This window comes from Panthera onca, chromosome A1 (genome assembly GCF_046562875.1).
Source record: "Panthera onca isolate mPanOnc1 chromosome A1, mPanOnc1 haplotype 2, whole genome shotgun sequence".
In the NCBI taxonomy this organism is placed as follows: Eukaryota; Metazoa; Chordata; class Mammalia; order Carnivora; family Felidae; genus Panthera; species Panthera onca.
Window position 1 is genome coordinate 189,600,987 of NC_138339.1, and position 14,855 is coordinate 189,615,841.

Below are 14,855 nucleotides of genomic sequence, written 5' to 3' on the forward strand. Positions count from 1 at the left end.
ATTTTTTAAAATACAATTCACAGTAGACTCTCAAAGTTGCTGTGATCAGAAAATGAACTAAGTAAGTACTCCAGGGAACTTAATAGTTGGGATCCAAAACAAAGAAGACAAAGAATAAATGACATATGAAGAACCTTGTTGTTAATAAGGGGATATTTTATGCCAGATAGACAACATTGACTTCATTGAGTACTGGAGAAAAATCTTGTTTTTTATATTGTTACTATTCTCTTTAGTGAACTGTATGTTGTACCAAAAAGAATCAAAATTCCACAGAGGTGAATTTGATAATTGTTTGTTTTGCCTATAAAATGAAATTTTAAAAAGAACATGATTATTTAGTTTCCAACAAATTGCCTGAAAGTTAATCAATGTTTTTTCTTTTGTTCATAGATACCAATGTATGTCTTAAGGATTGCTTCTCTTTTTAAATTGAAAAATGTAAATCTTTTAAAAAGTTAACTATATCAGACTATGTTCAAATATGAGCAAATTTTGTAAAAATTAAATGTGTAGAACAATTGTCTGTCCCAGCTTAATTTTAACAGCCTTTTTTAGACTTTCAAAAAATGTTAGAAATTCAATCTTTATAGGCTTTGTAACACAGTGAAGAGACTCCAGAGCTGTTCTGGTTTCAAAACCTCTTCCAGGACTTTGTCCTTAAACCTCAAACATCTTATCCTACAAATGTCCTTGTTTTTCACATTTATGTTTATAGGTGCTTCTAATTATGATAGTATTCTGATTTCTGCTTCTATGTCCTCTTGCTAAACCCTGTCTTCACAGATTTTGGCAGGCAAGCCTCAAGAGTGTATCCTTACATTCGCAGGTTGAATTCCCCTTGAATTAATTCTCCAGTGGAAAGCTGGTACCCTCCTAACTGATATTTTCAGTGAGAGTTGCAGACTTTGTAGTAAATGAGATTTAAATAGCATGAGAATTCCTTTTGCAGCACCTGGTACCTTTGGGTTTTTATAGAGTTCAAAAAGAGGTTTGCTCAAAAACATTAAAAATTTAACATTTTTTAAAATTTAGGTGAAGATGATTTGAGGGCACGTTTGTCACATTTCTCCATACATTCCTGCTTTTCTCTCTTGAACCCACTCCAAGGGGTCCTTGCCGTTGTCCTTATTCACAGAAATTAGTCTCTTTTGTTTTGCTAAGTTCAGTCTTCAGTTCTCAGATCTCATGTTATTGCTGTATCAGCAGTGTGTTGACAGAGTGATGGCTCTTTTTTCCCCTGAAATACCTTCTGCTGGATATTTCCTACCTCATTGACTATTCATTTCTCTTTTCTGCATCCTCCTCTGTTCTGTCTTCCTAGGAATGTCCCAGGGCTTTGTCTCTTCTGGACCCCACTCCCTAACTGGTCCTCTCCAGGCATGGAATGTCACTCAGCATCTGCATGCTTGTGGCTCCCGAGTTCATCACCACTTGACCTAGTATATATTTGCTTGTTGTCTCTCCTTTTACCTGAGGATAAGTTCCATGAGAGCATGGACTTTATATCTATTCATCTCTTTATCTTCAATTTTCAGAATAATGTCTGACATGTAATACATAGTCCATACCTTGCAGGGAGTGACCTCTTGGTTTTTGAGTAGTCCATCTTTAATCTTGGCCACACTAATGAATCAGTCAATTATTACTTTTCCTTTTCGAGAAAAGTGTATGTTGTATCCAATTTTTTATTTCACGAACAAGAAAGTTATCCCCTTACTACTTTCTTTCAGCTCAGTTGATTTAATTGCCATGAGTTAAAATTTCAAATAAAATGGATGTTTTTTCAGATTTAGATAGAGCCTTTTTTTTAGCATACAACTTTGAAAAGACTACAATTTAGGGGTTCTATTAATTATTTGAAAAAAAGATAATTTTAAGTACTTCATTTTCTGCATGGTAAAATCATTAATGTGTCTAGCATTTTTCAGTGACTTGTAAATTTTCTTTGCTTTGTTTGTGTTGCAAAACTTTTTATGAAACAAAATTTGGTATCTCAGTAATAAGCTTTACAGAACAAACACTAAATATAGGGAGTAGCACTAACATTGCCCACTGAAAATGGACTCAGAAAAGTAGTCAACCTATATGTTTCCATACATATTGGAAAAATCATAATCGTGTGTCCATACAGAAAACCAGGTGACAGTAGCTATGCTAAACTGTAAGTAATGCTTCTGTATCTCCCACTATTTACAAAAGAAAAAAAAATTTACTTATAAACTTTTATTTATAAGTAAATGAGCACCAAAGAAAAGAAAACTGAGTTAAAGAAATATTAGTCTAAAAGAAATGTTCAATTTTGATTTATGAGAGCAATGAGCCTTACTTAGCTTTTAATGCATTTTGAGCTATCTTTACTAATTTAAACCAGTTTGACCTTTGTGTTCAGTTTTAATTTTAGAGAAATATAAACCTGTTGAAAAATTTAGCAGAATATGAACTTTTTAATAAGGTGATTGTGCATACCATTTGAAATGCTTTGTTTCTGCTTGTGTTCTCTGCTGAATTTTTTTTCCATTGAATCTGTGCTGCTTCTTTGCCAATGTTTTCCACTATAGAATCTCCATCTCACAACCTTGCTTCTCGTGAGCGCATTTACAAAAATTATGCTGTAGCTGGGCCTGCCTCTGCTCTCTCATCTCTGTCTCACAAACTCAAGGGTGGGTATGCGTGCATTCACTGATGGGCCATTCGTAATGAACATGGGAGGTTTCAATAAAGAAGTTTTATTAGTTCACCTCAGTCATTTCCATCCCATTCCATTTTTTAAGATTAAAGTTTATCATTTTATTTAAAATTTGATATTTGGGGTAATTTGTGTTGTGTCTATTCAGTATTGTAGTATTAATTATCCTAATTGCCATGCATGTTTATTATATCTATAGGTTGAATATTTACTTTTATTTAATTTCAAACCTGTATAAGATCTTTAAAAATAAAATAGGTATATAGAAAGAAATGCCTGATTTGGGGAGTTGTAAAGTCATTATCAAAACAAGATGTTATATACACATAAGGCGTAAAGCACATTGTGATCTGTAAGAGCATAGTATCTTACGTGACAGGTTTAGTCTTAAACCCCTTTTTCTGTTATGGAATGTTAAAATCATTTTCTATTTAAGTTTTTTATGCAAAACACTTTGATAATTAAGTTGAAGTTTTTTAGTTTAACTTAGTTATCAGGATAGATATATAGATATATAGATATCAGCCTACCTCTCCTGTCTGGCATCGAGTCTTCCTTATAGTATTTTCTTAGTTACCATGACAATTGATAAAATTTCAGGCAGTTTAAAAATACGCTTTTGGTTCATTACAAAACTACAGGTGCCTACTCTTATTTTTGTCTCAAACTAATATTTAATTAAACTCAAAATTCTGTATTTTAAGAAAATTTTATCAAGTTGATTTTTGCACCAGTGGTTAATGTATTGTATAAGTTTTTCAAGTAATTTTCCTTTTTTCTAGAAATGGGTAAAACATTTTTACGTTTCTCCTTTGTACAGTTAATAGTGATAGTATGTAGTCTCATAGGATAATAAATAGGATTATAGTCCCTGATCTCTACAGTATATAGTGTTGTCAAACCCGATATATATTATGGCATAGCACAATGTACTATTTTAGTTATAGTATAGTAACATATAACCTGATGATTCATGATTTGGGCATGAAAAAATTATAAACGGCATTAATGAGTAAATACATGTTAAATGTTTTTAACATGTTTACTAATTTGTTTGAATGTGCTAAATTTCCATCCTGTCTTTTATTATTTTTCTACAGAATTCCATTGAGGTTAAACAATTTTTGCCTGTTATCACTTAAACTTACATATGATAACTACAATCATTAAACTAAATTTAGTGATGAGTGTAAGTTATCATGTGTGCTCTAAAGATTTTTAGATTGACTTGTTTATATTTATTGATCTTTGAAGCAACCACAACATGACAATTTTTAGTAATACAACATGCTACAAAATGGTTTTTTGGGTTTTTTTAAATTTCTTTATTTAAATTTAAGTTATTTAACGTACAGTATAGTGTTGGTTTTAGGAATAGAACCCAGTGATCCAAAATGTTTTAAACCCAAATGAAGAAGATAAACATTAATGAGTTAGCACATGGTTCTACACACTTAACAAACCTGACATTTTATTTTAAAAATATATGAAATATATTTTGAAAAATAAGTTTTTCAAGAGGAGTTATTTATAATTTGGCAATTAACAATTCAGGAAGAAATAATTCTGCATTATTTATGCACTTGGACTCCCAAAAGGTATTCAGATATCACCACTTAGAGATCTTAAGAAAATATTCACCACCACTAAAGGCATAGAGATGAAGTATACAGGTGCCTGTACTCTCCAACCCTCTCTATATAGCAGACATTTTTTGCCAACATATGACGAGTGGTGTTCCTGATATTCATAAGATTTCATTGTTCGGCCAGCCACAGAGATTTCGCTTTATGAGGAATTGTACACCATTGATTTAGAAAGCAAACCTCTTTCAATTCATGAATTGATCTCTTAGAGGGCTGGCAAATGTAAAAGATTTACTGGCTACTTATTTGTCTAGACTTACTGATTTTTATGGTTCAGCTTCTGAAATAAATGTGATGGTGAAAGCACTTCCAGCTGTCAGATTAATAACAACAACAAAAAATAGGACCCCAAACATCACACATTAAAAATTAGTGGAAAGGACTAGACTGATGTTTAATTCTACCAAATACAGTGTATTTGTTTATAAAACTTCTCTGTGGATCTATTTCTGGATCAATAAGATGAGCAGCAGTTTGTTAAACTACTTTTGTGCAGTTTGAGAGTAATTATTTATCAGGATTGTTACACCTTTTTATCTGTGCTCTAGGTCCTAAGACAGTATCAGTATCTAGGATTTTTTTTCTATATTGTGATTTTTTTCCATGACTTTTCCCTCAAATTAGCCCAATCTCTTATACTGCTTTTATAAAAAGAACATATACTACATATGATAAATGAAATTCATGATAGAATGATAAGGAACTGTAGAAACTGAGGAGCATTATATTTAGTATAGTTATTTTTATTCATCCAAAGAATGAAAACAATTACTGTGAACACTGACATGTTGCAGTTAAACTAAGTATTCAGTTTATTAATATGCCCTAGATAGGCTGCCACACTTCATGGTCTTACTACAGAATTACTTGACTTGTAAGCATCTGATTCTCACACCACAGTGGCTAGTTACCTTTGCCCTGTGGCCTCAGGAGTCCTAATTGCAAAAAGTGAATTTTCAGAGGATCTGAAATTTGGGAATAGCAGAAGAAAAAAGTATTTATTGAGCATATACTATATTCCAGGACCTGTTCTTAACATTGTATCAATGGAGAGTAACAGACAAAAATACCAGTCCTTAACGGACCTTCCATTAGAAGGGCAGATTCTGTGGCAATATTGCCTTGGCCTATACTAGAAACACATGTGTGCACTTGCACGTGTGTGCGCACACACACACACAGGCCAGCCAAAAAACATTTCCCTACATATCCAAATTTGTTTGCATCCCTTTTTCAAAAGAAGAGAGAGAGAGAGAAATACCTACAATAAAACCAGTTAAGACAACCATCTCAATTTACTAGGTAGCCTTTTTCAAAAAATAAAAATACTTCTAGCAAGGTTTATGGATTTTCAGTTTTTAATACCACTTGAATCACTTTAATCAGATTACTTTTCTTCTGACAACTAATTAATATTACGTGCATTAAAGGTAGAAGTTTTTACTTCAGGGAAGAAAGGTAACGTTGTAGGGTGACTACTTACTGGTGACAAAGACAACTTGGCTCTGATGCCTCAAAGCAAAGTATGAGGAAGGAGACACATTGCGTGAGGGCAGAATGCCAGAAACAAATGGCGACCCTGTAGAAATAGCTAGTGCTTTGCCTAGGAAAGAGGGAATTTTTTTATCTGTTTTTTTTTTTTTTTTTTTTTTTTCTGTTTTCCTGATTCCTTGTTTCAAGGTCCCATGATTCAGACTTGTACTACTGATTCTGAGGATCCTCCCATTTCTTTTTTTTTCCAAAAGGACACAAACTCTTGAGTTCTAACCAGCTAAGCTTAATGAACTAAATAAACTTTTGGGATATAATCTGTTTATAAGCAATAGACTGCCTGAACTGTATGTAATTAAATAGTAAGTTTCAGGCCTTCATATATCATAAGTTCTAATCCATAAGTTCCGATTGGAGGGTTTTCTAAGCAGCTCTTTATTAGCCTAATTGTATTTATGTACTTGAAAATAATAAATGTATCTATATGAGTTCAGTTTTGCAATTCAGTAAGACCTATACCATCACCCTAATAAGGATGTGAGATAGGACTCTGCTGGAAATTTAGCTTGACTACTTTATATTGAAAAATACATAGGTTTTCTTAATTTCTTATTCCAAAAAAAACAGTTGTGTTTTCTTTCTAGTCTGTCCCTGAATTTAAATTCAAATTATTATACCAGGGCTGAGATTCAGATATGGAATTCATACTGATGTATAGGTTTTATTTATTCAGTCTGTTGTGCATCCATGAAAATAGTTTTTGGTGGCAATGGTTGTATAATGATGCAATAGAAATTTTATGAGAAACATTTTCCCTTCTTCCTTTATTCCTCAAGTATTTTTGTGTATGACAACATGAATTTTTTATTCATGCTATGCTTTTATTTCAGTGTTTAGTGGCTAAATTTTAAGTTATGATTTTATTAACAAGTTTCACTATGAAATGGACCATACAGGTGACCGAGGAACTATCTCAACATCTTCTAGACCACTCTCTACATCAGGAAAATCAGAACTGTCCTCCAAACACAGCAGATCACTTAAACCTGATGGACGTATGAGCCGGACTACTGCTGATCAGAAGAAGCCAAGGAGTACAGAAGGCTTGTCAGCTAGTGAATCCCTTATGTTGAAATCTGATGCTGCAAAGTTGAGGTCAGACTCTCATAGCAGGTCCTTGTCCCCCAACCATAATACCTTGCAGACACTAAAATCTGATGGGAGGGTGTCTTCTAGCTTTAGAGCTGAATCTCCAGGACCAGGTTCTCGGTCATCATCTCCTAAGCCAAAGACTCTCCCAGCCAATAGGTCTAGCCCATCTGGTGCTAGTTCTCCGCGCTCCTCCTCACCACATGATAAAAATCTACCTCAAAAAAGCACTGCTCCTGTTAAGACTAAACTTGATCCTCCTCGGGAACGTTCCAAATCAGACTCTTACACACTTGACCCAGATACCCTACGCAAGAAGAAAATGCCCCTCACAGAACCATTAAGGGGACGATCAACATCACCAAAACCAAAACCAGTACCAAAGGATTCTAAAGATTCCCCAGGAACCGAAAATAGAGCTCCTTCTCCTCACGTGGTACAAGAAAACCTTCACAGTGAGGTGGTCGAAGTCTGCACTTCAAGTACTTTAAAAACAAATAGTCTAACGGATAGCACCTGTGATGAAGGTAGTGAATTTAAGAGTGTTGATGAAGGTTCAAATAAAGTTCATTTCAGCATAGGAAAAGCACCACTGAAAGATGAACAGGAAATGAGAGCATCCCCCAAAATAAGTCGAAAGTGTGCTAACAGACACACCAGGCCCAAAAAGGAAAAGTCCAGCTTTCTCTTCAAAGGGGATGGAGCCAAACCTTTAGAGCCGGCCAAGCAAGCCATGTCCCCTTCCGTGGCTGAGTGTGCCAGAGCAGTCTTTGCCTCTTTCCTGTGGCATGAAGGCATAGTACACGATGCAATGGCTTGTTCTTCTTTCTTAAAATTTAATCCTGAACTTTCCAAAGAACATGCTCCTATAAGAAATAGTTTAAACAGCCAACAGCCTACAGAAGAAAAGGAAACCAAATTAAAAAATAGACATTCGTTGGAAATATCATCTGCACTGAATATGTTTAATATTGCACCTCATGGACCAGATATATCTAAAATGGGTAGTATCAACAAAAATAAGGTGTTGTCTATGCTTAAAGAACCACCTCTGCATGAAAAATGTGAGGATGGGAAAACCGAAGCCACTTTTGAAATGTCCATGCATCACCCAATGAAGTCCAAATCTCCTCTTCCTTTGACTTTACAACATTTAGTGGCTTTTTGGGAAGACATCTCTTTGGCTACTATCAAAGCAGCTTCCCAGAATATGATTTTTCCAAGTCCTGGTTCTTGTGCAGTCCTTAAAAAGAAAGAGTGTGAAAAAGAGAATAAGAAGGCCAAAAAAGACAAAAAGAAAAAGGAAAAGACAGAAGTTCGGCCCAGGGGTAATTTGTTTGGTGAGATGGCCCAGCTGGCAGTCGGAGGACCAGAGAAAGACACCATCTGTGAGCTGTGTGGAGAATCCCATCCATACCCCGTTACCTATCACATGCGACAGGCTCACCCAGGTAAACAGTATTACTGAATATATATTACAAGTACTTTGTGTAAAAAAAATGAACTGAATAACTTCTAACTTGAGCTGCTCTATAACTTATGTTAAAGTACAGGGAAACTTTAAAGTGCATTATCAATATCGGTGTTGAGGAAAACAGCTAAAGGAATTGTAGCAGTAAGGTGGTAATTTAGTGCAATTGCGTTTTAATGTATCCCATTCGGAAACACTTGATTTTTTTAATGCTTTATATGTGACCCAAAGGGTGCTATTAAGGTGTCTCACACAAAATAAATAATGACATGTCCATACACATAGGAAATATCCCAGTATTAGGTCTCCTTCAATTTTCATATTTTCCTAATAAAAATTGCAAATTAGATTATACTAATTTCCTCGAGCATTTTCCTATAGAAGTGATCTCAACTATTAAATCAGAAGGTTGTATTTTACATAAATACAAGGATTTCTATAACACTTGATGAGTATTCCAAAATTCACCTATTAGGAGTTTGGTTAAACCTTTTGTCTTTTTACATATTACACCTGAAATGTTTTATAAAATACAAGGTTCCTTAAAATATATCATTCTTACAGAATATCTTATATTTATTTTGTCCAATTTTCTTGGCATATGTCAGTAAGCCTAAATGTACCCACATCTTAAATTTCTTTTCATCTACCTGTATAGAGTGTCTCCAGTATTTTAGGTACTGTTTAATCATTTTTTGCTAAACATGCTATTTTTCTGATGCAGTTAACAGCCTGGGGGAAAAAAAAAGTGAGATACCTGCTTCAATATTTTGCTTACTTTGAGAAGGTGAATCTGTCATTCATATATAAGTGTCATATTGTTAAGGGAATTTCAAGTGTTAATTTTGCTCTTGTTTGAAGGTTGTGGCCGGTATGCTGGTGGACAAGGTTACAATAGCATTGGGCATTTTTGTGGAGGATGGGCCGGTAACTGTGGTGATGGTGGCATAGGAGGAAGCACTTGGTATCTAGTCTGTGATCGCTGTAGAGAAAAATACCTCCGTGAAAAACAGGCTGCTGCAAGGGAGAAGGTATTTTTATTTGGTTCTGACGATACTATTAATGATAAGAAAATCTTGTAAAAATCCCTTTTAATTATCGTACTATATCAGATAATTCTACCTAGTTGATATTAAAGATCAGCTTTTATAATAGGAATGATATACAGTTCTAATATTTGTACTAGGTTAGCTATTTTTAATTACAAAAATAAATTGTATCTTGGCATATGTCAAGATATGCATATGCATATGCAGCACATATGCCTTATTTGTAATTGTTTTCCATATAATTCTTTATTATTAATTATCTATTACTCTACACATATGCATTGCTTTTCCATTTCACCTTTATCTCTCTGAACCCTTTTCCTTTTCCTCTCTTTACCCCCTCTCTTTTTCTTAATCCTTAAGTATGCTGTAGGTCTCATGGAAACTAGAAGCACACCCAAGTAAAAATTTGCAGAACACACACACACACACACACACACACACACACACATTTACTCTTTTTTAAAAAAAATAATTACATTTAGATTTTACTAGTTAGGTTTTCTTGATTTCCCAAGGAAAGAAAAGAAATAGTTTGTGTTTGAAATAAAAGTTGCAGACAGTTCAGGAAAAGCTTACAGTGAATGTTCTTTTTGGTAATCACTATTATTATTTTAAAATAGGTCTATAAGTGCTTAATAATTTTTATTAGAAACTCAAAATATTTAGGTTAAGAAATTGAAAATTTGAATATGATTTGAATACTACAACAAATTTTTCTTCGCCAGGTCAAACAGTCCAGGAGGAAGCCAATGCAAGTCAAGACTCCTCGTGCCTTGCCCACCATGGAAGCTCACCAAGTGATTAAAGCAAACGCGCTGTTCCTGCTGTCCCTGAGCAGCGCCGCAGAGCCAAGCATTCTGTGTTACCATCCTGCAAAGCCATTTCAGTCTCAGCTTCCCAGCGTGAAGGAGGGCATTTCTGAAGATCTTCCTGTTAAAATGCCTTGTCTCTACTTACAGACATTAGCTAGGTAATATAACTTGGTGGTTGGTTTTCTTTTTTTTTTAATCACTTGGGATTAATAGCCATTGTTGATTAATATCCTGCTCTGAATACCCACACTGCATTATCTATTGTATACAATAAAGAGACCACCAGGAATTTATTTTCGGAATTGCCTTGACCAACATACGACTGGTAGGGTACACACTTTATGGTAGTAAGTATTTAAAAAAAAAAAAATGTACGTACTATATCAATTTGTATTATCAATACAAAATATGTCTTAGGAAATACGACTTTAGCTGTCTTTTACTTTTTGGTAAGCTGACTTCAGTCTGTTACTAGCTGGGAATGTTAAAGTGGAAAGAAACAATTTGCTCTCAAAATCGTTCATTGTTTACATTATTCATTCTGTTAGCATTTAAATGTTAGTTAGCTGGGTATCAGCTTTGTGCTAGACTTTGAAGACACCAAGATGAATGTAATAAAATCCTGACTCCCGTGTGCTCACACTCTGTGGAAAGACAGACCTACATGTAAAGAAAACATTTAAAATATTTTGTGAGGAGTACTATAATAGAAGTATGAAGAGATGCTGTTAGAGCATAAAAGAGGGAGACTACCTGAATCTTCCCAAGGAGATCGGGAAAGGTCTCCCAGAGGATCTGACACTGTAGCCGTCTTAAAAGATAAATAGAAATCCATCAAGTAGGTGATGGAGGACAGCGACTCCTCAGAGTAAAACACATGTGTGAAGACACACATGAAATAGCATTACACATTTAAGGAATCAGAGGCTGGTTAAAGCATTGGCCACTAGGAGAAACAGATGAAATACCCTAGAAGTGGTTACCTAAGACCAGGTAATATGGGGCTGTGTAGCCCCTACTAAAGTTGGATTTTATCCCATGGACAAGAAGAACAGTTAAGGAATATCAAACAGGGAAGTATATGAACTTATTTGCAGTTATATCAAACAGGGAAATATATGAACTTATTTGCAGTTAGACTATCACTCTGCTTCAAACATGGAAACTTCATGAAGGGCATGACTGAAGGTGGAGAGAAGCCTGTTGTATACCATTTCCTATATTGGACTTGAGTTGTATGACCTATACTTCCATACATTATATCCTGACATTGTAAGTGGCCTTTCATATACGAGGTTCGGGTTTTTTTTCAACAGCTGATGAATGAAGATTTCTACAAATTGCCTACAGGAATGGCTTGCTAACCAACAGTTCCATTTTTGGCAGTGTTGCCCTCTCCATAGCAAAATTATACCGGGGTGTTTTTTTTTTCTAATTTTGTAATTACTATTTTAACAAAATGAATGAAAAACAAAATGAAGATGTGAGACTAGAGCTTCAGTCGGACCACTTAGTAGATAGACTAGGTCAACAACTCGTTCCAGTTTGAAAAGGAAAGAACCAAATTGTAAAACATGTAAAAAACCAAAAATGCCATTTTACCATAATTATGGATTTTATATTTTTAGCCCTCTGGGAAATGGACACCCACAACCCACCCCCACCCCCCGATGTAACATTTCTTGGGTCTAATTTTTCTCAAATTTGACTCTTACATATCTTCCTACCAAAAAAGTGACTGGCTGTATTTCAGTAGCCCATTCAAGAAACATGAGCCTGAACCAAGGCAACGATGATGGAGTCAGCAGAGAGGAAGCCTAGTAATCATAGGCATGAATGACTGGTCACAGTTGAGCACCAGGCCTACCACAGTACCAAGGTACTTTGGCCTAGGCACCTGGGTAGTTAGTTGGTGGGATCATTCATCAAGATACCAGAGGTTGGAAAGTTCTCAAAAGGAAAGAAAATGAATTCAATTTTGGATTTGACCTATTTGTGGCACCTAGAATATGTATGTGTGAAATTGTCAGACTTTTATTTCCTCCTACTTATATCTATAATTAATTTAATACTTTACCCTTATAGAATTACATGTGCTACTTTTCTTTTATGAAAGAGATTAAAAATGAAAAATATCTATGGTGCCATCATACTTGAAGTTACTGGGTTTAATTTAATGCAGGCATCATCACGAAAACTTTGTGGGCTATCAAGATGACAACCTGTTCCAGGATGAAATGAGATATCTACGTTCAACATCTGTACCTGCCCCATACATATCCGTAACACCTGATGCAAGTCCTAATGTGTTTGAAGAGCCAGAGAGCAATATGAAATCTATGCCACCAAGGTATTTCACTTCTCTCCTCTCTGTTGAATAGCCAGTGTTTGGTGGTGGGAGAAAGACTGAACTAGAAAAGAATGCTTTAGAAGTTCTTTTATATATCTGTCCATCTCAGGAAAGACATTAAGTCAGCTCTGCTAACTATTAGAGCAGTAAGAAAAAGCATACATACATGAATGAGGCATAGTCCTTGACAGCAGAGGCAGACTAGTTGGAGAGAAAAGATCAACTAAATGAAGTAAAAGGTTCCATTATATATTGTATCATGTAGTGCCATAGTAAGTCAGACTAGAGAAAGGTCACTTTGAGGCAGTGCCTTTAGGTTTCACGGAAGAGGTAGCACCAAAAATAAATCTTGAACTTCCTGGATTATTGCATGCAGTGTTCTCCTCCCCCTCACTTAGCTATGGTAGCATCAGTGTAAAGACCCTCCTGAAAACTGACTAGAAGCATCTAAATATAATGCAGAGGGAATTCGGGTACCACCGCAACTTTTTGGAGGAGGAACCATGTGATAAAAATGCAAGGATAGTCTCACAGTGTCAATTGAGAAGCTGATAAATTTAGTCAAAGATTTCCACTAACTGTGTGAAGTTGGATTGTGTTAGCAATGATTATGGGGAAAAAAGATGGATAAAAGAAATACTTGATAGGAAAAATCAGCGTGGCTAACTGAAAAAGGATAAGTTTAGTATAGCATCAAGATATCAGGCATGAGTAATTGCAAACACATTATTATTAGAAAGGAAGACATTTGCTGAAGGAAGAAAGAATATGCTTATTAAGATATGCCACTGTGTTAATACTGTATGGTTATGAATATAAACTAATATAGTGGATATTTTAATACACACAATAGAACTTATATATCCAAATGAATATATTTTCCGCTGAAAATACTTGTAATATTTCCCTCCAACTGTGTGGATTATTCATCAGAGTTTTTTTTTAGCTGCTTTTGAAGTTTTCTCCAAAGAGTACAGTATAGCCTTTTATATCTATAAAGATAATAAAGTATCTCTAAAGGAGATAGATTTTTTTTAAGAATTAGAAACCATTTTGAGACTAGTCTGATAAATGTGATTCGTTGGGTTATTATTACTCTTCAGGATCAAAATCAAGTGGCGTAAACTTCTAGGTAAAGACAATGAAATGAAGGTTCCATGTATCTTAGACTATCATAGAATATTCTGTGTATCGTAGAATATCATAGTCAAAGTAAATTCCTTTAGCATAGAAGCCCCTAGTATCATCACTAGTGTCACAGAAGAAAGTGGAAATCTAGGGAATCCTATTTCCCAGAGCTCCATGCTGAAGCAAAGCAACAATCTAAGGTGCCGGGGAATGCTGCGCAGAAATGGTATAAACATGCACTCAGTGGGATGGTTCCTGGTATAGAGGATGCAATAAAATCTCAAGTTATATCTGGGAGAGAAAAAAAAAATTGGTATCAAATAGTGTGGAAAAGGAAGTCTCGGGAAATCCACCGATATCAGAACAAACAGAATGTTTATCAGAACAAACAGAAGACCTAGACAGATCTGCCCCCTTAAAATATTACCAAAAGTAAAATAGATAGTATGTAATGAAAGTCAGATGAAGAACCCAATATGAAAGAAAACTCTCTCAAGGAAAAAAAGAACGTTTCTGTAAGTACTCTAGTACCGAGAAACGTGATAATGACATAAGTTTAATGAAATAGTATGAGAATGAGATAAAAAGCAGAATGAGTAAAAAGGAGATATCACAGAGCTAAGAGGACAGACTGAAGACCAAATGAACACCATTGTAACACTAATAAATTAGAAAAGTTTAGAAGAGTAAATTGAATGATGGACATGAAGAAAAAGTTTGAGATAATCACAGTGAGTAAAAAGTAAAAAGACAAAGAAATTATAGCAGTTAAAATGAAGATAACAGGTATGGAAACAGGACAATTCAAATGGTATCTTTAAAGTAGAAAAACCAATCAATAAAATTGAAAATGTATTGGGGCGCCTGGTTGGCTCAGTCGGTTGAGTGTCCAACTTCAGCTCAGGTCATGATCTTGCGGTCTGCATCAGGCTCTGTGCTGACAGCTCAGAGCCTGGAGCCTGCTTCAGATTCTGTGTCTCCCTCTCTCTCTGCCCCTCCCCTGCTCATGCTCTGTCTCTCTCTGTCTCAAAAATAAATCAAAACATTTAAAAAATTTAAAAAAAGAA

The 14,855-nt window shown here is 35.0% G+C and overlaps 1 protein-coding gene across 14 annotated transcripts in view; it reads left to right on the forward strand.

Annotated features, from left to right (window-relative positions):
- The window catches only part of MYCBP2 (MYC binding protein 2), a 282,639-nt gene that overhangs the window by 226,124 nt on the left and 41,660 nt on the right, over positions 1 to 14,855 (forward strand). For 9 of the 14 annotated variants that reach the window (XM_078432585.2, XM_078432586.2, XM_078432587.2 and 6 more), the window contains 5 exons: positions 2,562 to 2,663; positions 6,783 to 8,426; positions 9,308 to 9,477; positions 10,224 to 10,468; positions 12,493 to 12,660. In XM_078432585.2, coding sequence (XP_078288711.1) covers positions 2,562 to 2,663; positions 6,783 to 8,426; positions 9,308 to 9,477; positions 10,224 to 10,468; positions 12,493 to 12,660 — 2,329 coding nt within the window. The remainder of the gene's footprint in view (positions 1 to 2,561; positions 2,664 to 6,782; positions 8,427 to 9,307; positions 9,478 to 10,223; positions 10,469 to 12,492; positions 12,661 to 14,855) is intronic. The other 5 variants (XM_060636897.3, XM_060636899.3, XM_060636912.3 and 2 more) reach the window with 1 other exon arrangement.